This window comes from Monomorium pharaonis, chromosome 7, assembly GCF_013373865.1.
Source record: "Monomorium pharaonis isolate MP-MQ-018 chromosome 7, ASM1337386v2, whole genome shotgun sequence".
Classification (NCBI taxonomy): Eukaryota; Metazoa; Arthropoda; class Insecta; order Hymenoptera; family Formicidae; genus Monomorium; species Monomorium pharaonis.
In genome coordinates this window covers 6,987,938-7,014,757 of record NC_050473.1, presented here as the reverse complement: position 1 = coordinate 7,014,757, position 26,820 = coordinate 6,987,938, and the positions used below count along the sequence as shown (strand labels likewise).

General features: G+C 35.2%; 3 protein-coding genes across 7 annotated transcripts in view; 2 read left to right on the top strand and 1 right to left on the bottom strand.

Moving 5' to 3' along the window:
• Window positions 1-18,455, top strand: part of LOC105829003 — a 36,980-nt gene extending 18,525 nt beyond the window's left edge. Inside the window, exons 1-7 of one of the 4 annotated variants that reach the window (XM_036289782.1) lie at window positions 212-2,261; window positions 4,821-5,407; window positions 7,077-7,469; window positions 8,100-8,401; window positions 8,732-9,131; window positions 10,771-10,883; window positions 11,649-14,243. In XM_036289782.1, coding sequence (XP_036145675.1) covers window positions 5,326-5,407; window positions 7,077-7,469; window positions 8,100-8,401; window positions 8,732-9,131; window positions 10,771-10,883; window positions 11,649-14,243 — 3,885 coding nt within the window. In that variant the 5' untranslated portion in view covers window positions 212-2,261; window positions 4,821-5,325. Of the gene's footprint in view, window positions 1-211; window positions 5,408-7,076; window positions 7,470-8,099; window positions 8,402-8,731; window positions 9,132-10,770; window positions 10,884-11,648 lie in introns of those variants that run through there. The other 3 variants (XM_036289781.1, XM_012667612.3, XM_012667613.3) reach the window with 3 other exon arrangements.
• An 868-nt stretch (window positions 18,456-19,323) lies between these two features.
• On the top strand, window positions 19,324-25,224 carry LOC105829002 (multiple coagulation factor deficiency protein 2 homolog). Of its 2 annotated transcripts, XM_036289785.1 has the most exons (7): window positions 19,324-19,490; window positions 19,600-19,717; window positions 20,681-20,737; window positions 20,892-21,145; window positions 21,332-21,480; window positions 21,570-21,730; window positions 25,107-25,224. In XM_036289785.1, the coding sequence occupies exons 2-7, from the start codon at window positions 19,610-19,612 to the stop codon at window positions 25,110-25,112; spliced, it is 735 nt and encodes a 244-aa protein (XP_036145678.1). In that variant the 5' UTR covers window positions 19,324-19,490; window positions 19,600-19,609; the 3' UTR covers window positions 25,113-25,224. The 2 variants fall into 2 exon arrangements, with proteins under 2 accessions (XP_036145678.1, XP_012523065.1); XM_012667611.3 differs by lacking the exon at window positions 25,107-25,224 and having other exon boundaries at window positions 19,325-19,490; window positions 21,570-22,739.
• LOC105828999 lies at window positions 22,906-26,780 on the bottom strand. The gene is made up of 8 exons (XM_012667605.3): window positions 26,139-26,780; window positions 25,232-25,404; window positions 25,050-25,159; window positions 24,329-24,796; window positions 24,190-24,247; window positions 23,872-24,043; window positions 23,630-23,798; window positions 22,906-23,326 (listed from the first exon to the last, which is right to left on the bottom strand). Exons 1-8 carry the CDS (start codon window positions 26,427-26,429, stop codon window positions 23,064-23,066), a joined length of 1,704 nt encoding a protein of 567 aa, XP_012523059.2. The 5' UTR covers window positions 26,430-26,780; the 3' UTR covers window positions 22,906-23,063.
• Window positions 26,781-26,820: the final 40 nt, after the last annotated feature.

Below are 26,820 nucleotides of genomic sequence, written 5' to 3'. Positions count from 1 at the left end.
AAATAACTGTAATAACACAGTTTATTAATTGATTTTATGGTCACGCCAACTCGATGATTTTATATTTTTTATAAAAATTGTGTACATTAAGAAAAATGTTTTGAGTACTAACGAAATGGTAATGGATAGAAAATATTTTTATAAGATTAAATTCGATGTTTTGTAACTAGAATGTTTGATATATTTATAAGATTGAATAGCATTTTTTTAGTCTATAAAATATATTTTTTTAATTATTATCTATTATCAAAACATTCATAATTTGCTCCTTACATACTATTATAATATTGAAATAAAAATGTAATATTTTATTAAAACTACATAATTCTTTAAAAAAGATTAAATTATATATAAGCAAGAATGTAATTTCTTGCTTATATATGAAACAGTGAATGGTTAAATAAAATGTATCTGTTTTAATTTGCTATGCAAATATGTTTGATAGTTTTTTCTATGTAGACGGTACTTAATTAGTGATACTATTAATGGAACATATATCTTGTATTATAATACAAATGGCATGATAAAGCAATGACGCAATGATTCATCTTTAATAAGCAAGTCGCAAAGTCCAGGACACAAAGTCCCTATACCGGTTCGAAGAACTTTGCTCGCGTCTTGCACCTCGAGACGCGATAACTAGTTAAATCATCAGGTCGTGCATATGTTATTCCCGTTCTGCTCGGAGGAGCCCCGTTTCAGTAACGGATCCTGTCAGAAAGTAAATCGGTAAGAGATCAAATTGCGCGGAGGGAGAGCGAGAGAGAGAGAACATTAGCCCTATGTTTTTGACAATGTGCCTAGGTTGTTCTATAACAGTCCGACGTTCTAAATCATTATATGACTTCGACTATTCGTGAGGCATCGTCTTAGGCGTCAACCTGCCACGAGGACGGCGAGCAAAGTGCGTTCGCCGTTTCGTCATACCCGAAGCCTCGACCTGTCGTCCAAACGATAGACGCACGCCTCTCATCAAATCGTAAATCAACGCACAACTTCTCTTATGTCGGATTCTACATGGCATATTGCAGTTAAGAAAAATCGATCTGGTAAAATGGATTTACTAAAGCGTCTCGTAGATCGTCGGGAAAGAAAATAAATTATCCTTTCAGAAAATCCATCATCTTTTTTTTGCGGATCATCTTCCGCAAATCTTTCGCAAAATAATGATGAATACGATATAAGAAGATAATTAGTTTTATAATACAATAGCAGCCAGATTCTCGTTGTATTCTTGGGAATAAGAAGAACATTAAAGGCGGATTTATCAATTTTTCAGAATTATGTCAATTTACACAATTACGTGCAAAGATTGTTCAACAAATTCGAAAGTACGGACTCTCGACTCCCGCCGCTAATAATTTGTTACATCCTGTCGAGTATTGTGCAGAAGAATAATCATGAAGTATTAAGTCTCTTTTATTTCTTTTTTGTTTTGATTGAGCAACAAAGTAAAATATAATATGTGTACATTTTTTTGTGAGGATATTTTTCACATATTCCTTTAATCGTTAAATCGTCTTCTATAGACTTTCGTGTACTATAGCGCAGATAACGATATCCGAGCGTACTCGTGCGAGTGAGGAAAATGGTTAAGGGGTTGAAGAAATCGAAACCGCGCCTCTAAAATAGCCGAGGAACAGGAAAGGCGCGGAAAAGGCGGACCTTTCCTCGGCTGGTGTTCCGTGGGCGACGGGGAAGCGTTACGATGGCGCAAAATCGTTCGCGTTGCACAGCCGCAGACGACTGGCGGAAAATCGAAGCGGCGACGAGCACCGGTGGCGCGGTGCACGGCGCCGCGCCAGTGCAGTGTCGCCGGGACAACCCTAGAGGAGGATTCCGCGGGCTCTTCGTCCTGAAATAGTGCGCGTACCGGCCGGTATGCATTATTCGTGCGTGCCCGCCGACGGCGAGGGGAGTCGTTCCGACTGTCGTCTAGCCGTGACAAGTCGCGAAGACAAGCGGCGTTCCTGAAGCCGGCGGATCTGTCGGAGAATTCCGTTTCCGGCCCCGACTGAATCTCGCGTTGACCGAAAATACGCGAAACGTGGTCCTGGAGGGCGTGGCGACCCCCGTCATCCCCTCCCCCCGCATCTGCATTCTCTTTGATTTTTGGAAAAAATTCTCGATGGGAAATTCCCAATGAGCGCGAGAATTTCGTTCCGACGATTTATCTCCAAGTAGAGGATCGTTCGAGGGGATTTCGTGAGCCTGAAACCCGAAGATTTTTGCGAGGGAAAGACTCGTTTCTATGTGACTATGTAATTATGTAATTGCCTTCGGTCCGGCTTCTCTACGATACTTTCCGCTTCACTTTTTGAATATTAGAGTGAAGAAATATTCTTTTGCGTGATAAGAAAGAAATAATGTAAAGAAGTAAGCAAACTGATAACAAAATTTTACACATGTGTTTTTTCCGCTGACAAGATTCAAAACTTTCCTAGATAAATTACAGAGAAGATTCTTAATTAGTATGCTAATTTGAAATGTAAAGATATCTACAATTTTCACCAATTAATTGACGAAGGAAATCAACTTTCAACAATCTAAATCTCAGAAGAGAAAACACACGAATTATTTCTCAGACAAAAAAATATTGCAAGATTTTTATTAAACTTCAATTTGAAATTTAATCGCACAAAAATGACGATTAAAAATTAGGAACGATTAAAATAATTTCCGTTAAGAAAAGATTGACTCTGCGAGTCGATTTATTTACAACCCTCTATGAATAGATTTACAGGATATAATTTTATTAACAATCTGTCGTATAAGAATATCTTTGGCACGAAAATATTTCCTCGCCATGTAATTACAGTCTTAATGAAAAGTATCAGGAACCTATATTTTTTATTTATATGGAATGTTTTACTTACGTATTATTTTCTATTGGTTATCGGCATTCTACGTAAAATAAATTCTTAAAAGATAATTATAAAAATAATAATTATTATCTGATAATTATTTATAATAAAGAAATATATTTCTAGATAAATGAAAAAAAATGTAATACTTTTGCCCAAGTCTATACTACCCGGAAAAGATTAACTGCAGTAATAAAAATCAATATGTGCATGGTAATAATTACAGTTTCTTTTTTCCGTGTACTTACACTCATTGATATTTATTTTTTGTGCCTTTCCTATCTTTTATACTGCAATATGTTAACCATAAAACGTATCGTCGTCATTTTTTTTCCTCACGGATTTTCTGTAACGTACGAAACGTGCAAATATATAAAATAAACGATAAGAAACTTGTTTAACAAACATTATAAATGCGAGCAACATTATACGATGTGCAAGGTATGTTTGCGCGGCAAAACAGATTTCAAGGAAAAATTATTTTCAACGTCAAGGACGATTTTTCGCAATGTACGATCTGGTATGTCGCGAATGCATAATGTTGAGGGTCAGGTATGTTTGCAGGATGCAAATGTTACGAGCACGATTTTACTTATCGGTGTCCTCAGGCGCCGGCTATACTGCAGGTATTTCGAATATTAATCTCTCGGATTTGAGGTAACAGATGATGGATACTTGAATACGGAGGATAAACGTCAAGCACTTCCGTTTGCACGATCAATGAAGCGTATCATCTAGATTACCCTAAATATTAATACGCTCGCGCGATAGCTAGACGTTTTAACGCATGGTTCGTTTGAAACGTAAGCCATGACGGAATCTGGAACGTGAATGCGATATGTCGTATGTTATGCAGACACGTTGGGACGGCACTCGGCATTACGTTTCAAAAATATTCCTATCGTTAGAATAATTCGCAGACGAAATCGCTTCCTCTTGCTCTTCATCTCTTCCCCTGCACATACCAATCAAATTTAAACATGTTATATCTTTCAATTATTACTATCACGAATATTTTTACAAAGGATAAAAAAATATTAATATATTAATAGGGTGAAATAGTAATTAAGAGAAAAGATGAACTGAAAGAGAGAGAAAATTTTTGGTAAATCCGATAATATAATTAATAAAAAATAATGATAATCATTTAGACGAGACGGCATGAATCGTAAAATATGTTCGCCTGCAAATGCGCCTGCCTTCCTGAGACACCAATTCCTGAGAGCCCTCAATATCACGCATCGCCGGCAAAAATTAGCACCCCATTTAGTGATCGCACTATAATTGCTCTCGGTGAGCGTTCGCGCTCCTGCTCGAATTGGAGAAAAGTTTATTGCTTAGTCCTAGAAAATCGCCGTAGGAAGGTCGACTAGCAAATAGTTAGTAGTGCGCCGCAGGTTTATGGCGACCACTGCTATTTGCTTTCCGACTTTCATAATGCAGTAAACGTCAAAGTGAGAATACATTTGATACTCTATGTTTGTAGACAATGATTCGCGAATCTAGTTTACGAGCCATATACTCCACAATAAAATCAAACGTATAAGTATTAAACCGCCGAACGAAGTATATCTTTACTTTACTCCAATCTTCTATTTTTTACTTATCTAAAAGCGATTGTTACATATCTGCGATATATAAAAATAAAGGCTTATATAATTTAAAGAAAATTGAAGCTTTTCGAATTTCAGTTTTTTACGCGTTTCTTTGCGCTATAGACAGCTTATTATTATTTTATTTGAATTAAAACTAAATAGAGAAGCAACAAATCGTCCGCCTGGATCAAAATAAAATCTAATAAAATTATTCTTGAAATAAAATGTAATATTTCGCTTATCATCTAGATTAAAATTATTTATATTATCATTAAATTATTTTAATGTTTCTCGCATTTACTTTCATGAATCATTGTTCATGATTAATGTCTACAAAAATTAATCTACGATGTTAATTCAGTTCGCAAGTTGTTGATGAGTTGAAGATGAAGAAATGAGACATCGAGACGAATCTTCATTCGTAGACGAAGACATCAGTCACCAATAGCTCGGTAACCTCCTTGGTAGCCCGTTTTCTATTCTAATTCTCGATGCTATTCTGGTACCGTTGGAGGCAGCCAATAGGCAACGCATCCTCCCGGCTACCGTACGCGCAAATACATCTCTCTGCGGGCTCTTCTCGTCTCCTCCGGCGTGTTCATCATCACCCCCTTCCCCGTATCGGTCGCAGTCGCTCTCGAGGCATCGTATGCGATGCATTAATTTTTGTACTCGCATCTTACTCGTTATCGACATCTCTTCGTCCTTCAGTGGCCACGGTGAACGCCTCTGAACTGATCTTACCTGGCCTACATCAGGCGCCGGGTCGAATCGTTCGGTCGGAACGTCCTCGAGGGGCGGTCTCGCTCGTCGATCAGTCACAACAATCCTGAAGGGAAGGTAGCATCAGGTGGAGGAAGGGTGCGATGCAGTGGCGTCGGCAGAAGAAAGTCACCCACGTGATCGGCTCCTCGAATCATGTGCTGCTCTTAGCGAGGTACCAAGATGGTACGGAAACATCATCACCCCGACGTAGCTGTATATGGAAAACACAGCTTGTATAAAATATTGAATTGATATTATAAAGAGCATAAAAATTTAACCAGAGAAATGTAGAAGGAAAACTGTGTGTGTGTGTGTTTGTATGTGTAAAATTTTTTCTCATCACAGATTGAATTAAATAATATATTTATTTTTCGTCTTATTGTCAATTGTCAATTTAAATACACTTTTTGAGATATGGTCTCGAAGTTATAAGTAAAATTAATTCGCTGCAATGTGGAAATTTGTAATTTTATAATTTTAGCTAGGTATTTGTAGAGATTAATATTTTTTAAAATTAAATTAAGTTAAATAAAAAGATTAATTTTAAAAAGCATTATTTTCATTAAATTAAAGACTATCGTAATTTCTAATTAGATTACTCTAAACAACAAAACAATTATACTATTTTTTACTAAATTATCTATTAAATAAAATTAATATTTTATTTGTAAATTATATGAATAATAAAGAAATTATTTATATTATGAATATTTTTGGAATATTGTTATGGAATATAATTTTTACAATTTTATTTAAAAGTAATTTTTAACTCTGGAGAAAATTGATAAGTTAATAAGTTAAAATTTAAAATATTTTAAAAATAATTCTCTCGTTAACGTTACAAATTATTCTATTTAAAATAAACTAAATTAAACCAAAAGTTATTAACTTTTTAATTTTTAGTTAATACTCAATGTTGATCTATCTAATTCTATTAATACTAAACACGTTAAAAGATCGTGTTTGCATAAAATTCTGAATGAAGGGGACATAACATTTGTGCACATATTTTGCATACGAATTAGTAACCAGTTTTTTTTTTTGTTTGGATGATGCAGTCTTATGCTACTATTGCACGTTGCTCAACATTCAATTCCGCAAACATTTCCTGCGACGATTAATTTTATGTAAATTACATTTTAGAAAAATATATAGTCTCTGCGTTAATCACAATTTGCGAAGTGACTGTTTCAAACATCATAGAAGTATCTAATATTTTTTATCGTTATTAAACTGACAGTTTGCAATCACGTGTTTATTTTTTGTCAATTAATCTACTTATGTGGACAAGAGACATCGATTTCTTAGAAATTAAATCTAAATAAAAGAACAATTATTTTACAACATTTTTTGCAATATAAGTAAAAAGTAACAATTTGTGACTCCTAGACTCCTCAATATTATTGTAATATTTGATATTGCTTTGATATAATTGAACATCTAGGTTTTAAACATTTATTTCTGTACTTATTATTTTTTAATATTTAATACTAAAATATACATACATTATTTATTAACTACAATTTGTATATACATATTTTGTTAAAAATCCGAATATATATCTATTATATGATTGGATATGATAATAATTGTCAAAATTGTTTAAAGAAATGTTTACGAAATTATATTATTTAGGTATTTAAAATAATTATTTTATATTACTAAATATTATTATAATATTAAAATAACTTTCAGATATTTTACAAGATTCGAATTATTAAAAACTTTGGATTTTGCAACGTATATTAATTTATTGCTTATTGTTAAATTTTTATTACATTAACTCGAGTATAATTATAGACAGTATTAGATAAAATTTTCGTGAATCATGATGACGGTTTTTTTTCGACAGCTCCGCCCGGTGAAGAGGATGAAGAGGATGGTTTGCGAAAGGAAAACTACGTGAAGAGTCAGGAAAAAGAGACGAATGCGCACACACATTTCGATCGGAATGGACAACAGGGCGGCTATAAGCCACGCAGGGCTGGTACCAGCATCAGCGGCGGAAGTACGAGCGGCTATGCCAGCAGCGGCTCGAGATCGCACAGAGATGAGAGCGCCGGCTCGCCGTCGCAGCCCAAGATTATCTTCAATGAGGAGGAGTATACGAGGATCACAACACCGCGGCAGGACGTCCTCTTCAAGAAGGGCTACTTGTCGCGCAAAAAGCCCTGGACTGGAAACGCAAGCACCAGCGCTACGCCATCAACCACGGAAAGTCAGTCAGCATCACATTCCACCGCAGGTGGTGACCATAGAATAAACTTATTGCTAAATGCTATAATGCGTCATACAGCGAGTAAAAAGCACACGCTAAAACGCCAAACAAACTAGCTTGTTTTTTTATTGTCAGCTATCCAGCCAAGTTAAAATATTTCAATTTCATAAGCTATTAGCATTGTATTGTATCTGCTGTAGATATAATTCTGACATCTCAAAGCAAATTACTTTATTAGAGACCCTTCAATCAGAGTCTGGCCATAAAGCGATTTTGGCAAGATCCTGCGAGAGAGAGGTACAATTATCAATTTTTCTTTCTTCTCTTCTATCTTTTTCTTATCTTTTCCTCTATCTCTTTCTCTCTTTCGGAAGTTGGCAAAACACGGCAAAATGAACCAATTAAAACTGGCTGTCTTATGGTCAGACTTTGATTGTAAGATCTCTATACTTTATTATCGAAATATGAATTCCAATATCTAAGCATCTACTTGTATCTACTCTATGTTTACTCTATATCTGAAGAAAAGCCTGTGGTCTTTCATCTTTTCTACATCGACTTTCTTTAGAGAAAGTTTTTATCATCTTGTCACTAATATGTTTAGTTTTGTCTCGATAAATGAGTATATGTAATAAAAAATGATAAATATCTTTGTAGATGGCAGCGAAACCACAGAGGACCAGCAGCTATTAGATAGAGACAGTGGAACGGGAGAATATCCACCCGCGGTAGAGCCAGGAGCGCAACTAGGATACGGAACGTTTTACGATCATGCGAGCGGCTATTACTACGAATATCCTGTAATGTTGGTCGGACCTGCACCAGTACCTGCTCAAGTTGGACCAAGCGTTCTAGCGACTGTACCCTGCGGTCCAGTCCCTTTAAGACCGATCGAATGGATTAATCCTGCCTTCGTGCCTAAACTTGCCAATCAGCCATATTGTTTAATGGACTATCAGGTGAGATAGTTTGAAATCTTATTTGTCATATGTTTCCATTAAATGCTCGATTAAAATATTGATACAAATCTATATAAATTTAAAAAATTGCAAATATTATATGTGATTAGATTATAAATAGAATATTTTTGAACCAATTTGAATAATGTTTTGAATTGTTTATTGTTTAAGTAATAAAAGACTGAGATTGTAAAAAAAATAAATTAATTCTATATTAAGTAAAAACAATTATTATTTGATTATTTGTGATTTAATTATTATAGTATATGTAATTTATATTTAATTATGATTTAATAATAAATGATTTGATTATTTTTTATTTATTTGCAGACTAATCAAAGTACAGAACCGGTCCCGATATTGGAGGAGCAGAACGGCACGATAGTCGCAGCGGAAACTTCCAACAACGTGTGGCATGAGAACGGTACTGGTAGTGCTAGCTGCAGCGGTAGCGTAGCCGAGGAGATCGAGGAGCAAGCCGAAGAGGTGGACCACGCGAACATGGAACAACATGTCGTGAAGGAACAGCTCACAGAAGAACAACTACCGGAACCGTTGCATCTCGATGGGCAGCAACATTTGGAGAACGGCATAACGACCGTTGATCCCTACTTGGATTCACTAATGATGCAAGAGCCAGTACACATGTCACATATGATGCCAGCCGTGCCGCAGCCGTACGTGTATCCTGGCCACTACATGTTCGGACCTCCCTTGGTCAACGTTAATGGTTAGTTATGAAATAGATAGATTCAGGATCGAACTGTCCCCGAGTCATAATAAACGACGAAATCCTTGCTCTCTGCTACTTGCATGAGCAGACCTACATTCGCGTTTGTAGCCTTGGTTCTGTTCATAGTCGGATGGACGGAACAACAGACGAAGTGTGTTGATTGCCCACGTTTGCATTTAAGAGAAAGAGGCGCATTTCGAGGAGGGAATGCTAGCATGATCGAAGTGCACAATTTAGTTGTATTGAAAGAAAAATGGTACTAGATTTTGTAATATTTGTTTTGTAATTATTATAATTTAATTTGGATTATGTTTGTGGATGGTAGAAGTAAAAAAAATTAAAATAGGAAAAAATAGGATTTAAATTTGTTAGATTTTATTACAGTAAAGCTAATTATCTAAATTTTTGTTACTTTTCAACGAGTTAAAAATTGTCTTAGTATTTCAAAAATTTAGTTTTTAAAAAATTTGTAACTCTTTTTATTGCTTTCAAGTTAAAAGTAATTCTCAATTAATCCTTTAGAGGAAAAGTCAGCTCAATTAGAGATGTGATTTGAAGGAAAAATGCTAATGTGCGAGACGCTTCGCACGCAATTAATCGTTGCGTAACAGACCAACAGCATGAAATAGAAAAAATTGTATAAAAAAAGTAGCACGCAGTTATTAAATTATTCATATCTGTGCTGTATCTGTAAACACTCCTTCCTCGTTACTGCGCTACACTGGCCGTAGTACGCTTGATTGTACCTATTTCTAATGTTAAACGAGAACAGTGTCGATTGGAAGCGCGGCCAAGGGAAAGGGATTTGCCCCGATTCATGACTTCTGTCCCGTCCATCGGCATCATTGCTGTTTTATTACTGCCGTGCCTCTACCACATTCAAGGTAAAAGGTAATAATTCGCAAAAAAAGGTACCACGCTTTAGACACGATCGTGGAAACGAGAGAGCTTCAAGCTCGCAGCCTTGCAAAACAATATTCGCTCGGCGATTTTTTTTAGTCGAGTATCTGTGTCCAACAATTAGCTCGGTATATTGTAGTTCATTCTTCACGATCGTTCCTAAAGTTCCAAACTCTGTACACGCTCTGATTTCGACTAACGTACGACATGTATCACTCGCATAAATGTCGATCGATGTATCTCTCTCACAGCTGCTACACGCTGTATTGTCTCATTGTTCTTCACATTGCACCCCAGTAATGAAGCATATTTCATGCGAGCGAGTCCATTGACTCCTCGTGGCCACATCGCACAAGAAGATACATCCCGTGGTCACACCGGCACAATTTAACAGTCGGAAATATGTCTTCTTGGCTGCGCGAGAGACGCGAGAAATGTGAGTTTGGCAACGGCAGCGCGTTGCCACATTTTAAATAGAACTCGTTAAAAATAACATCTGCGTGTCGTTCGCTTCGATATAATGAGAAGTTGGAAGACACAGCAGAAGCAGTGGAATGCTGGATTCACTTTCCGCGTCAACTCCGATACGGCTTCTGGCCGTTCATTTACGCTCTTCTGATCTTATTTAAACGTCTCGTCAGCGCCGCCGAATATCGCACTGAAATATTATTTGTTGGTCAATGTTCTCGTGTCTCTCGACAGACTGATAACGCGCGGCGATTTCTTTTTGTCTAAGGTGTTACCATCCAGGGCGGGCCATTGGTGAGAACTATGGACGTAACAACTATGATGGCATGCGCCAAGCGAAGAAAGAAGAGAAAGAAAAGAAAACAGAGAAGACCTATTTTGGTAAGTCAATAAAACTCATTTAATTCGAAATAATAAGATGAATGATCTACTAAAGCTTTAAAATTACTCTTGTGAAAGAAATAATTAACATGTGACGAAATAAACGTGTAAGGGTAATAATATATCTTACTGATAATCAGAGTTGAATAAGTTAATATATTTTTAAATTAAATTTTAATTAATGACTTATAAAATTAATTTAATTATGTTAAAAGTTGCAACGAAAACAAACTCAGTTAAAAATTGTATTAAGATTAAATTAAGTTAAATTAATTTAAAAAATTAATTATTTTTGTTAAATTAGAACGTTAAAATTTTTTTTGTTAATTTATTTTAATTAACAAAACAATTGCAAATAAAATATTAAAAGTATAATATTTACAGCGTAGATAATAAATTTAATATTTTATTTATAAATTAAGTTTATATAAAATGGTAAAGAAAGATGTTTATATGGAAATACAATTATTTCTTTTACTAATTTTTTTAATTTAGAAAAAAATTAACGAACTTGTCTTTTAAGAACAATTGAGTGTTTTTAAATGAGTTAATTTTTAACTCAAAATTACAAATTAACTAATTTTAAATTAATTTGAATTAAGTTATAAATTATTGTATGTTTTAACTTTATTTTTTATAATTTTATTTTTATAACTAGTAACTTTCCAATCCTGCAATATGAATATGAATACCAGAAAAATCTTGTATTTTTGATTGAAGTGTCGTTTCATTAAAACTCCATATTTTTTCTGATTATAAATGCAGGGTAACACCGAAGATGAGGAAGAAGGGGAATATAGTTCTGAATGTGATAATGATGTATCGTCTTCCCGACTATCTTGGTCAGAAAATCCGATCTCGACTACAGCGATGACGGTCACAAATCGGCCGCTCAATCCCGAGTGCCAGGAATTTCAATTGCGGCCGGCCCTGCAATCGCGAATCCCCAATGAGTGTGCTTCAGTCACTACTATGACCGAAGAAGTTGCGTCGTCCGTCACTGATGCACCGGATGTATCATTCTACATTGAGACGGAATCCGCCAATTGCGAGACCGAGACGTGTGATTCGTCAACTGCTCAAAGTTTAAAGAACCAGGAAGAGACGACAATCCACAGCTCAGACCAAGTCGTTACGGAAACATCTTTGGAGAACGTTCAGTCGACGGCAGTTGGACGCGTGCCGAGAAACAAGAACGCAGAAATTAATAGTCAAGCGAATCATTCAGTCGCAAATATGGAAGCGATAATAACGAATGAGATAACGGAGATGAGCAACAGTGTTCCGACTGATTGCCAAGCGTTCTCCAGGACTGATACTTTGGAGAACGACAGCGATTCAATCAGTGCCAATACGAAACATGAGCTATTCAAAAACAATAGCAACGACGTTAATGCAGTCGATATATCTAGTAATTGCGTCAACTGCCCTGAAGAAAGTTTAACTAATGGTGATACGAATCATGAATATCTTGCCGACTTGACGGAGAGAGCGGCAAAGTCGAGATCGACGAGTCCTCAAGATAATTCCTGTTTAACAACGACGAACATCAACGAAAAAGAAGAAATTCAACGATTACAATACTGCAACAATTCGTCGTTTGCACGAGCGACACTTGGATTATCCAAGAAGTACAACAAGAAAGGCCCGAAATTCGTGAGGGAGTCTACGCCTGGACCGGATTTGGATGACTCCGCGCAATTGGATATGGAGAACGGGATGATCGTACAACAGTTCGAGGCTGTTGAGCTGTTGGACACGAATTGCAAATGCAGTATTGTGAACGATAATAAGATGGATGAGACGGGACGAAAAATAGCGAGTGAGAAAGACACGTCGGAACGTAATGAAGATACGACAAAAGCGGCAAGTGGGGATACGATCGAGGGCTCGAACGAGGATTCCGGATTCGAGAGTCAGACCTGGTTGTCAAATAAATATCCCATTACTGCCGCGGTAAAGGAATGGCTTCGCCGAGCGAACTCGCCCGATCTTTTTATTACGTCGGGATCGACCTCGGAGAGCGAGATGGACGAAGATGAGGAAATGGATGAAGAGCCGCCAAAAAACTTGCAAGGCAACCCCATGCCTGCACTATCTGCTAATAGCAGCGCCGACAACATCATGTTGTCGCGCACGGCTAGCTGCGGCGAATTCGCAAAGACCAACAACAACGGAAGAAATGATCAGATGAAAGCTGATTCGACGACATCAATCGGCAGAAGAAAGAGGGACGCGAAAGTCGTAAAGAGGAAAACGAAAGCCAAGAGAAACGACAAATGGAACAGGAATGTCGATGAGAAGGCGCAGAGCCAGCTGGTTTCCTCGTTGGTTTCGTTGGACTTCGTCACTGCCGTGGAATCGCGAGACAAGTCGAAGAATAATGTTGGTGACGTTTGCGAATTTACTCAGGAGGATAGCGTTGCGGGTATGAGGGTTGCTTTAAGTTCTCGGATAAACTCGAAGAGAGTTAACGCAAGACGTATGAAGACATTGAGAAAAATTAGTCAAAAAAATCCCGTTGAGAACATCGACATCAAGATGCGACGGATAGATAATTTAAATGACGAGGAGGAGGGCAAGGGAACGAGCGAGGGCAGTACAGTGAGCGTACGGACGTTCGAGAAGGGTGAGATTATCGTCTCGGAAGACGGCAGATTGTTACCCATGTCCTCTTACGAACCTGTTCCGTTTAACGATCATTGTAATCCGATCGCCGCCAAAACCGCTGCTCACGATGACGTGATTAATAAAAACGTGGAGATACGCGAGAGGAGCAGGAGAAACAGCAGCGAGAATGACGAGAATGACAGCGCGATGATAGCATCCTCGGTCAGCATAGAGGAGCCCGATGTGTTGGAGTGCTGGGAAGCAGAAACCGTGGAGCCTGTGATAACACCGAGAAGGATGCTGCAGAGTCCGGGGGTCCTGTGCGAAGGCGAGGCAGCGGAGGACGACAGCGTCGAGATCGAGAAAGTCACCATGGAGCACGTGCGGAGGTATTACAGACTGGGAGCACGGGACGTCGTAAATACGGAAGAGGAATCGAGTGAGTTGAGCACGTCGGTGATCTCATCGAAATCGAGAACAGTGCCAAATGATCCGGAGGACAGAGCAATTGGGTATTTCTACGGCGAGGAGATCCCGGTCTTCATGCCAGATCCCAAAAATCCGGGTGTCGCCCTAACCGGAAATGAAAAGATACCCATCGATGAGGCGTTCGAGGTGTACGAGAGCTGTTACGATGGAAAATCACTGTTCCTACCGTTCAACTCGAAAATGTTCAAGCAACGGCCGTTGTACAGTCAGAACGGCGAGGGTCCGATACCGTGTAGAGCGGTGTGTTGCAATATACAATAATATCGAGAAAGAATTATCCTACCGCAAACTCCTCTCAAATGAAAAAATATATTATTATAACACAGCTTATATTATAATAATATATTATTATGTCAAGACCGTTCTTTTCGAGGCGAGTCAGGACACTGCGTTTTCTCTGGGTACATCACGTATATATAAATACGTGTAATATAATGCACCATCCTTCCCCTTACAAAACCAAATGTTCTCCCGTTCTCATCGAAGGACGGAGATTTAACAAATCGATATTATTTTAGAAGTTCAGTGTGACACGCTCAAAAAGGACTAAACGTTATTTTAGAAGCATCGCGGATTGCGCGATTCACATTTTTGTAAATAGTTTTAAGAGTTCGTTCGTGATCGTACAACTTTCTGTGGAAGAAAAACCTTTCAAAATTTTATGTGTGTGGGAGCATGCATTGTAGCAGTCACTCTACGATAGCATTTTACCATTATTGTCATTGAAACATTGCCGTATGTTATTGTTCGTCAATCAAAGACACAGAGATTCGTAACGTTTCGCCGTTGAGCTTTTATCTGGACTGCGAGCTTATCAAGAGGTAATGCTTTTTTTTTTATGTATAGCAGAAAAGGTATAAATTTTATTTTGGATGAGGTGCAAGAGGATGAAAAGAAGAGAGAGAGAGAGAGAGAAAGGTACATGTATATGAAGAAGCATGTTGAGGCACAGGAGCTGCCAGACTGTTGTTTTTATTCTCGCTACGATATCTCGTAATACACTCAGTCGAAATGACAAGAGCGTTATTTTTAGAATCTATATAAAAGACACAAGAATGTTAAAAGACTAGGAGTTATTGTTGCACGTAATCACGTTGGATGGCCTTTGCTTAGGAAAGTTTTGACTGCTCGCAATTTTTAATGTTCGGCATTAAGTCGGAGTGTCCCGCATGTTCATTCGTGTGTAAGTCTTTTTCTTTCTCCGAGTCGAGAAAGGGAGGAATGTACCGAAGAGGGCCGACAGAGAGCAAATCGTTCAATAATACATGCTTTTAAATAGTGATACCTATAATAATCGCGCATAGCTGTAATATCGCGTTCTCGTAGGAGGTACTAGCTGAAAAAAATGAAAAACGGGCGACGATAATTCAGTGAACTGTAGCTTTAGCCTGTTATTGAAACGTATAACGAAAGGTATGTAGAAAAAAAAAATCTTAATGATGGTTATATAGCGATCTATACTATAGTGATCGACGGACACTTAGAGCAGGGATCACCAAACCGTTCCTATGATTTTTCTAATTCGCAGAATTTGAATCTGTAAAAAGAATCGTTTCTCATGTTTAAGTTTCGAGGTCGCTGCAATTTGAAGGAATACGACACTCTTTAAATTTCTGTATCTCTAAAACCTGAACAATAAACTTTCTTTCAACTTTAGATTTAGATTTCATAGAGTTGTTGCGTATACATTCAAATGAGAAGTGTTTAATTGTAAGATGTTAAATGTTTCAGTTCTATCTCCACTTTTTAAATACTTAAAAATACTGGAAAATTGTTAACGGTATTTAGACTTAAAACACTGAAGCATTTAAAGCTGTTAAAACTTTCAGCTTTAAACGTTTTAAGCCCCCAATTGTTGCACCAATATTGTTTTGGTTTTAAGCAAGACTTCAACATATGTCTATCTTTATTTTTCTCTCTAAATAAATAAAGACAGATACATGTTTAAATCTCACTTGAAGTTAAAATGATGTTCGTGCATTCAGGCCTTAGTATTTTAAATTTAAACCTCGCTTAAAACAAAAGTATTTTTAAGTATTTAAAAAACGAAGAAGAAAAATGTTAATATCTTATAATTAAACACTTTTTTTTTAAATATAGTAATCGAATAATGATGATGCCGAGGGATGATTTCACCTCTAAACGTTCGTCGAGAGATCAGGGAGAAGCAAAGTAAACTCCTTTTCCCCCCCATTTTTTTCTTTTTCGATAGACGCGATTTCGATCAGAATCAGAGCGCACCGCAAAGATATATATGCGTACGCGCGCTGATGCATATATGTGAACAAGTTGCACTTGTTACGACATAGCCCACGCTTTAGTTGATTTGTATCCAGGGATAGATTGAGAGAAGAGAGTACCTTAGGTTGCATAATTACGCGTAGGTAGATCAATTTGATAGATAATGATTCGCGAAGTTATGTGTTATCCCATATCACGACGCCCGTCGAATTCAGAGGAATATAAATATAGTCCTTCAAAGCATTAGCGAATTGCAAAACGATAATAAATGCTGCTAATACATTTATAATAATGATATCGAAAAGCAAAGGAAGAAAACAGTGAACAGGCGATGAAACAGTACCAGTGAAGGTGATAACAGGGACGAGAAACTCAAAAGAGAAGTGTTTGAGATATTAAAATGTTTTATTTGTGTTTCCATTTTGTCCAAATGTTACATTTTTATCGTTTTTTGTTTTTCAAATGCTGAAAAATGTTTAGTTTTAAACGGGGCGTTTCTCAGTGAAAACTGCCTAGTCAAAGTGATGGCTATTTGACTGCAAAATATCTCATACTTTGAGTGGATTCTGATATCGAAATCATCAAACAGACAAGTCATTTTGACATAATGTCCTTTCATTGGTTTGATAGCATTTTGACATCACTTTGACTATGTTCTACAGGAATAAATTTAAAATTAAAATTAAATTATATATTAAATAGAAACAAGGACAAAATAAATACAAAAATATATTACAGTTTTTTATTTACGTGTAATTTATACTTTTATTTGTACTTTATCGATTGTACAATGATTTCGTGTATTCTTTACTATTGGGCGTTTTTCAGCAAGCAACACAGAAGGACACGGTGAATCACTTCATCCTTATTTAACATTGACAAACAACAAGGATGAAATGATTCATTATGTTACTGTGTCTTTCTGTATCGATTGCTGAAAAATATCCTATAGCTTAATAGACATTGCAATAGATATTGCACGTATAAATATTCATCATAAAAGGCTGTTACTACGCTGCTTAACTCCACCAGATAAAAACTATAAGACAAAACCTTACAAAAGTAATGACTTCTCAATCAAAATAAAAGACTAATAATATAGGACTGTTACTTTTGACAATTTCGAATATTCAAAAGTTCGAAAGAATTTGAGGTTTCGAAGCTTCAAACCTTCGAAGTGAATTTTAAACTTTGAACCTTAAAATCTTCAAAGTTTCGAAGTTCACTTAAGTTACATGTGGAACTTTTTCTAAAAACGCTTTTCTTTCATTTATACATTTTTGATGATTAATATACGCCAGTCTTTATACAAATTGTGTATTATTCTCAATTTTTCTATCTCAAATCAATTCAGAATCGAAAAATTAAAGTAAATTATAGTTGATATGGTACGTCGAATCTTAAATTTAATCCTCGATTTTTACAAGATCGCCACCCATAGCTTTTTAGATTAAAAACATTTTAAGTATTTAAACAATGGAGAAAAATAAAACATTTTAATGTCTTTTAAAATTATTTAATATTCTTTAAAACACTTCTTTTTTTTAAGCGAAGGGAGAACGCGACACTTAATGTCACACAGCGATGATACGTAGACACCATTGTTCCTGCAAAGCTCTAGTTTCTTTAAGCATGAATACGTATAAATCATTTTCCGAAATGATCAGGCATAGCTCTGTATGGACGTTCGTTCACACCAAAGTAATATTAAAGAATAAGTACGAATATATATATATCTCGTTACATTGAAAAAAAAATGCGCGTTGCATCAATTGTGTGCCTTATTCTGTGGCGGCCGTTTTTGTAACTATTTCAAAGCACTCTCCTTGATAATAGTCAGTAGCGAGGTATCAAGGTGCGATTAAGACTTGTTAAAATTGATGAGAAAAAGAGAGAATGAGAGTGAAAGAGAAAGAGTGAACGTGAGAAAGAGAAAAATGTGCGGGAGAGATTCGCCCGCGATCCTTATCAGTGCATGCGTACCCGAAACGAGGACTCGTTTAGATTCCTTTTCACGAAAATTATCGACCTCCATTCGTCGGACGCGTCCGACCCGATTGTATGCCGATTATTCATAAAGACATTAAAGCGTTTGCATCTTACACACGAGTCATGTTACTGTACAATTATATTTTAGTTGAAGTTAACATGTACGGAATAAGTGTACTTGAATTTTGTTGTGTTTTTGCTTATAAAAATATGAATAAAACGTTTCGATTTTTAAAGTCAATAGTACTCTTAATATATGTATGAGGAGATGTTACTCTTTTTATTCTTCTCTCCTTCTACCTTTTCATTTAACTCTAGATTTAATTCAATCGCGCGCTCTCCTAGCGAACATTTTTCTTCATAATTTTTAAATACAAATTTCTCAGAATTTTTTAAGATATATAACGTTTTCATAATCAATCTTTTTCCAAATTGGAATACTTTAAAAGTGCTGAGAATCTACATCTTTTCTTCAATTCTAAGATTTCTAAAAGATTTTATAAATATTCTCGAAAAAAATATAAAATCTGAAAAAGTTTCAGATATTCTTTTGTAAATCTTTAAATTTAAAATATAAAAAATTTTTTATATTGTATATTTGAAAATTTTATTTGCTCGTTATTTTCAAACTAAATTATGACTCGTTTTTCAGAAATGTTCAAATCTTATTGTAAGCTTTTAGTATCTGTGCAATTCGTTAAAATATACAGAAACAATTTTAATTCAATAGTTTATAATTACATATTATCGATGTAGTAAATAAACCCTGCAAAAGTAATAGTAAAATAATTTTTCACATAATTTGTTAAAAAAACAAATCAATAAAGAGTCAAGTTTTGTTCAAACTTGCATGTATTATTCTTTATCTTATTTTATAAGAAATCAGAAAAATTCTTGGATTAAACAATTCTTTAAAGAATTTAAAAAAATATACAAAGTTAAACCGAGATTGAAGTTAATCTGCGTTGTCAGAAGTGGACGTTATTTGAAAAACGTTTATGTTTCACACTTGAAACACGCGCGACATCCAGGCTTCGTTGGTTCCTCTTCCTACTAACGATCTTTATTACCTGCCTTTTCGATGGTGTAACGAAACCGCGCGGCATCTGTCCGCGCTTGCGGTGTCCACGTCAGTTCCATACCGCTTGTACGGTTTGGCCCGCGGTTTTCCTGCGACGTGACACGTAAACAGCGGCTCGCTCGAAACCTCGTGGCAGTCGATGAACGAAACGTTCACGCAGATGACAATTTACCTGGACATTTCCTAGCGTAAACAAGGTACTTGTCTCAATCTCCGTGATGTCACGGAACGTTATTGGTTATCGGCGATACTTGAACCATGCGTCTACGATTTTAATGCACGTTTTGTTTTCCTCTTTCCAAACAGTGCAACGAAGATGCATTGGACGCTGTGCGCGCTGATAATCGGCTCGTTTGGATGCAAGTACATCCTCGGCCAGGCGCAACGGGTCCCGCCAGGTGTACCGCCTCAGCACTATCAGCAGGTAAACTCTTCGACGTTTTTCCCAATTCAACCGAACATATGGTTTCAACGATACGCTTCTCGGCGTGTGACGTGGAAGTGCTTTGATTCAAAGCAGAGACACGATTCCATCAAGTACAAAGTTTTCCACATTGTAAACACGCAGTGAAGAACCTTTTATGTTGTTCCAGTCGTGTTTCATAACGAGCATTTATGATGCTTCGAGTAATGCTTCAACATTTGTTTAAAAATTATTACAGAATATTATTTAAGATGAATGTTAAAATTATATTAAAATTTCAAACCAATTAATTGTGTGGTTTCTAAGAAAATAAAAACTTTTATACAGGGCATCTTGTAGCAGATGCATGGAACAACTGATATATCATGTTACTTTCTAAAATGCTTTGATATGCATAAAAATTTTGTGAGTTGGAGCAAACTTTTTTGTATGCTTTGCAAAAATTTAATTCCATTCGTCATGTAGTTTTTTCATATACAAATAAAAAGCTGATAAAGATATGCTTGTGAACTAAAGATAACTTTTGGTGAACTAAAGAAATATAATAGAAATTTGCAACATTGTTTAAAAAAATTATTTGAAAATGTTACAAAAATACTAAGGTTATAAGGTGTTGATAAGTATTGAAATGTCACAAATTATTCTATAGTCGCATCCAACATTTTTAATAAAGTTAAGAATGTGAATAAATAATATGTAAAATCTCATTAATGATTATAAAATATATTTCATTAATTTATTTTTATGTTAAAACTATTATATGCAAAATTTAAAAAATTATTAAGTTCTCAATAATATAAGTCATTTTTTGTTGAGATCTGTATCAACTCTCTTTTTGAGTTTGTTATTATCTAATATACACATCTAAATGTAAAGCTTGGAATTCTTGCATTGAAGTACTTAGCATGGTTTACAGTTATTGTTATTAGTACTCCAATGTATGATTATAATTTTCTGTTTCAGCATGGTCAAGTGCCGCATCATGTACCGCAACATGCACAACAAGTACCGCAGCAACAAGTAAGCTTACATTTATATTTTAATAATGCGACTATCATTAATTGTATACCATTGTTTATTTATTTTCGCTATTGATTTATTTTTTCACTATGTATATAAATTGGAATTAATTTTCTATTTTATTAATTTGTGCTTAATAAAACTCTATTTCAAGTATCAAGTACCCCAACAACAACAGGTTCCTGTTCAGCAAGTACCAATGCAACAAGTACCTGTGCAACAGCAGGTACCCATGCAGCAACAAGTACCCATGCAACAGCAGGTACCTGTGCAACAGCAGGTACCTGTGCAACAACAAGTACCCATGCAGCAACAAATGCCTGGTCACCAACCTCAACAGCCACATGATCATGGTCATGGAGGGCCACCTCAATTGCTCAACACTGCCAATATAGCTCATGAAAAAGAGTAGGTATCGTCTGGATAGATTTATGTAAAAATTTAATAGTTTAGCTCTTATTTTATACAGTCTTGGTCAAAAGTACTAAGCAGTTATACTTTTTTATTATCTTCTAGACACACATTGTGCAAATATATATAAATAAATTTATAAATATAATTATATAGTATATACTGATAATATCTTTCTAATAGGCACATTGCTCATCATGCTGATGTTCCAATCGATACCAGCAAGATGACAGATCAAGAGCTGCAGTTTCATTATTTCAAAATGCATGATGCAGATAATAATAATAAGTTAGATGGTTGTGAACTGATCAAGTCTCTTATACATTGGCATGGTACGTGACGCACTAAGACCTAGATTCATTATTCTCTTATTATATCTTTTGTCATACAACTATAATTTATATTTCCATTATATCCATAGAACAAGGTAGCTCAGAATCCGGTGCGCAAGGCGAGAAATTATTCAAGGATGAGGAATTGGTGCAATTAATAGACCCAATACTTAGCATGGACGACAGTAATAACGACGGCTACATCGATTATCCGGAATTTATTCGAGCCCAACAGAATGCCGCGGCTAATGTACGTACATAATAATGAACAAAAGTCTAGTATGGACTTGCGATCAAAAGAAATTTTGGGAAATCGAAGAAACATCCACGGTGAAATGTTGGTTTTCATCGTAGGTGTTTCGTGCTGTATTATTGACATTGTTTATTCTATGTGCATAATGAAACAAAATTGGTGTTTGTGATAATTTATCCTTCATTGACTTAATTATGAGTTAATAAGAAAAATAAGAAAGTAGAGAATACAGGGAAAAAAGGGGAATTTTTTTATTAATGTTATACACATAGAAACAATATATTGGAAAAAAATGCATAATTGAAAATAACATAATGTACAATTAAAGAAATAATTGAGGAGTATTACATTCCTCTTAATTATTTCTGTTCGACGAGATTAAATTAATAATGAAAGTGTTTATTGCGTCTCATTATTATGTAAGATGGTCATAATGTTTCTATTATTGTTATTAAATTGGATTTTTAATACATTAGAAGATACTATTTTTAAATGAGTATAGAGTATTATGGAATACCTCTGTGTGTTAATAAATAAAATGGCCATTCATCAGTTTTTTTCTTGAAATAATTTTGCAAAAAGTATAATTTATTCAAAAGTATAAGTTTATAACAGTTATTTGTGCAACAAGTGCAGGAAATTGGCTAATTGCCCATAAATACGGGAAATGGACGTCTCGAAAGCAAGTGCGTTCACCGCACGTATGGGCAATAGCCGATCCACGTTTCACACACTATATTTTTTGTTACCTGTTCCTCGAAATGTTGGTCCTTGAATGTAAATTGACAGATCACTTAAAAAGAATAAGGATCATTTTCGGTGCACAGGTAACGAAAAATAATATATCGAGATAATAAGAAAATTAATGTTTCATTTTTTAGTAAATATTTCTAAATAATACTATTAAGATGTAGAGTATTTTCCATGTAATAATAATGTATATATACGTTTATCTAATATGTATCAGTTAAAAATTTGTTCATAAATTTTATTATGGCATTCCAAACATTTTTGCAAGATTTTATTATAAGATATTTAGGAGTTAAATAATATTAGAGATAAAATAAATATATGTATACTAAAAAAATTAACAATTAAAAATAAAAATAAATCATAAATTTATTGATTTTTACATTTCTATATCAAAATGCTATCAATAATGACGAAAACACTTGTAATTTTAAAGTTTTATTTTTAGAGAGTGACAAATCTGTTTGAAAAGATTTTAATAATTTAATCATGGAAATATGATATGAAAATATGATAAATACATTAAAATGACTAGATTACGGACTAGATGAATTTTGTATTGTAATCGACTCATGTTCATTTATAAATACATCCCGTTAACCAAATAATCGGCGTCATGCGCAAAAGCTCCATGCCCGCATCTCCCGCGTCGTTTTACTACTCGCAATCGGCAAACAATTAAAGCAGCCGTAATCGCAGTCGCTATAAGTCCCAATGATAACGATATCACGGCACCTTTAGGCCTTAAAACATCATTTTCAATTATTTGAAGATGTTCCGCAATAACGTCAGGACTCTCGTGCGGCTTTGCGTGCTCCTCGATTAAAATCACAGTTTTATGTTCTAAAAAATATAAATCGTGTTGTAATAAAAAACAACATTGATGCATATGCAAGAAAAAAAATCTAAAACTTTAAGAATGCATAATAATAATTAATAGGTATAATAGATGATCAATAAACATAAATAAATTCACATAGCATATGCATTAACAAAAAATTAATTTTTTAATAACTTATTTGCAAATAAGATACTAAAATATAATTATGGAGAATTAAATATCATTTATTAATTACATTTTTTAGAAAATCTTTAATTAGTTCTTCCTTAATATTCTATATATAGCAAGTTTGTAAATGTATTTACCTTTCGATTCTTTTGCATGATTATGTTTCATAATTTCACTTGATAAAGCTGGTTTTTCAGTAATTTGTTTGCTTGTTTTTACGTGTGTCAAATAAGTATTGGTTTTTTCTTCCTTCTTTACAGGTTCTTTATCCTCATTTGTCAATTCATTTTTCTGCTCTTCTGAGGTCTATTGATGAAATTATTATATTTATATAATTTTTCAAAGGTTTATAATAATTACAATTGTAAAGTAGACTTACATCACAAGCGGGTGTCGTCGTGATTGCAACATTTTCTACTTCATTAACTTGTTTATATTGAGAATTTGGAGCGACAGATGGTGAAAATTGTATGGGATTTTCTTGCCAAACTGCTTTATTTGACGATGGAAAATGTGGAGAATATGGATGCTTGGCATCTATATACGGCCCTCTAATAAAATTATATTAATTACATTAATTAGATTTCTCTTGATCTCCAATAATTATATTGAATTAATAATATTAAGTCAATAAAAAATAGAGTCCAATTATCTACTAATTTTATGCAATAATTAAAAAGACAAGATTCTGAATTACCTGTTTACTTCATTGTTTCCTATAACGCTCGGACCTTTGTGATTAAATATATGTGGTTCTAGAAATGTATATTCATAATAAATGCACGTTCACACAATCCAATAACAAATACACATGTGACAGAGAAAGAACTACGTACGTTCATAGGGATTCATATGTTGTTCGTGAATAGTATTGCTGGGAACATATGGATCCTTATTTTGTTCATACAAAGGCTGATAATCCCATTGGTATGCCGATGAGCCATAATTCTTACGCATTTGCATCTGCGGCATCTCTACCGGCTGTCCAGGATACATAATATTTTGCGGCTGTGATATTTGATGGGCCAGATTCGATATGTCCCAACTCTTGGGGTTGATCTCTGCCCCAGGATAGAATGGAGGGAGGACCTTGCGTTGCTGCTCCATCACTTGCTGATATCGCAGGATATCGACGGGCGGACGTGGCGCCTGTATTATTGGAGGCACCGTCGGTTTCTCCGTGGGACATACGAGGTCTGCCGCTTCGTCGGACCCGTCCGCGCACTGCGGAATACCGTCGCAAACGTTGTATATAGCTATGCAGTCTCCGGATGAACGACACTCGTACTGATTTCTGGTACAGGCTGTCATTGACGAGATTTATATTAACGTCTATCTTGTTCTTATTGACTATTTATATTTTTGAATGAATCCTATTTCTTGTGTGAAAGGTATTTTGAAATTTTCTCATCAACTTTCTGTTAATTATTTCCTTTATCCTGATAAAATTGATTTTACATCACTTTCTTTATTCTCATAGTAATTTATTTACTTTATTCCTTTAGTAAATAAAAAAAATATTGATAATTCTAGTGTTTAAAATAATAACACACCTACCTGGCTTGATCGGTGCTGGTGTAGTTACTGTCACTTTTGATATCTGTGTGATTACAGGTTTGATGGGAGTCTCTGTGAATCCATAATCCGACGTAATCTCATTACTTTTCCTGAGACAGAAAAGAAATTTAATTAGTCGCGAAATTAATAAGGAAAATAGGAGATTTTGAAGGAATATATACCTGAGGGATTTTAACTCGTGCTCCTGTTGAGATATCCTGACCTCTTCTTCCACTTGAACGTTCTGTATGGGATAACTCGTGCGCACGGCACTAGTATAATTAGCGTGCCTTGTAAACTTGCACTTGAAGTCGTGCAGTGGGCCACACTGGAAAAGGTAGCAGCTGCTCGGTTTCTGTATGAGACAAGACAACAGAATGAAAAAGTCAATCCTTATTAGTACACTTTATTTTATACTATTTATGTATGAAAAAATAATTTTCTGGATCTAGGATATTGAGAATTTTCTTTATATACTACAAATTCATCAATTATTTTAATTTCTTTTTAGAGAAAATTTGATTTAGAAATAATGCATTTCATCAAATGCATTGAATGCATGCCATCAAAAGTTGCGTTTAAATTGATAAGATTCACTCAGCTGTTGTTAACAAGATTGAAAGATGTATCTAAATAAAATTGCAACAAAAAGCACCATTCCACTTCTATTTTTTTCTATTTTTATTGGTCTGAAAATATGTGTAAAAGATAACGAAATTATGATGTAATAATATTAAATAAACAAGATAATCTTATCTCTTGATATTATGCAATCACATGAAACTTGTCCTAACACAGACAACATTGATGGAAATCTGACAAGAGTTTTCAGTCAAGTTTTCCCTAAAAATAATAAGTAGAATCCTTAAAATAGTAAAATGGGCTGAAATATATTGTGAACATGCTGAACAATATTGCGATTAAAATATTATATTCAAATTAATACTACATTAGTCGGTAACTTAATTATCATCACATTTTTAAATCACAATATTTGATAAAATGTATAGCATAAAATGAACTTCTATATCTCAAGCAATTGGTGACTGTATATGGCACTTTGATAATTATATGCGATACATGTAACACCTTTTCCTCAAAGATGAACACGTCGCAACGCTCGGTCTCGCAGCAGTATTTGAGACAGTCCAGCCTGGAGTCGACGTCGAGAACATTCAGGTACTTGGCCCCCATGTCGCGCGAATCCTGGGTCCTGATGATCTTGTCCTTGTGGATGTCGAAGCTCTCGAGGCACATCTGATAGTCGTTCGCGCCACCGTGCCTCTTCTCGCCTGGCCGGATCGCGCTGTCGCCGTGGGCACGCTGGAGGATCGCGGCGACGAAAATCAGAGGAAATGCTCGCCGCGTACCGTCGAACATCGTTCCTGCTTATGCATTACACTTGGCCGACTGGAGCGTCCAACTGTCCAAGTTGCGCGCGCTGTATCACCGATCGATAAGCCCGTCATCAGGCTTTGTTATATCGAGTTGAAATTATTGATTTAAAAAATGAAGATTATGAAAAATTATTGAAGATATTACATGGCAATTATTTTTAATTTAAGTCAAATAAAATAATAACGCGTGCAAATATAAACAAAAAGAAATATAAATTGTTCTCTTACTCTCAATTGCTTGAAGAAACGCGTAAAAATAATTGAACAAATCCTTATTTTTCAAACAGGAAGAGAATGAGAAAGGGGTATGCATCATAAAAGAAGTTCTAACGATAGTATTGTCGGATGGATAATTATATTGCATTAACAAAACG

Coding starts and splice junctions, on each gene's coding strand:
- LOC105829002 (XM_012667611.3), top strand. CDS start 19,610: ATGCATTGGACGCTGTGCGCGCTGATAATCGGCTCGTTTGGATGCAAG. Junction 19,718..20,680: donor CGCCTCAGCACTATCAGCAG/GTAAACTCTTCG, acceptor TTTCTGTTTCAG/CATGGTCAAGTGCCGCATCA. Junction 20,738..20,891: donor AACAAGTACCGCAGCAACAA/GTAAGCTTACAT, acceptor CTCTATTTCAAG/TATCAAGTACCCCAACAACA.
- LOC105828999 (XM_012667605.3), bottom strand. CDS start 26,429: ATGTTCGACGGTACGCGGCGAGCATTTCCTCTGATTTTCGTCGCCGCG. Junction 23,799..23,871: donor CGACGACACCCGCTTGTGAT/GTAAGTCTACTT, acceptor TTTCATCAATAG/ACCTCAGAAGAGCAGAAAAA. Junction 23,327..23,629: donor TCATGCAAAAGAATCGAAAG/GTAAATACATTT, acceptor TATATTTTTTAG/AACATAAAACTGTGATTTTA.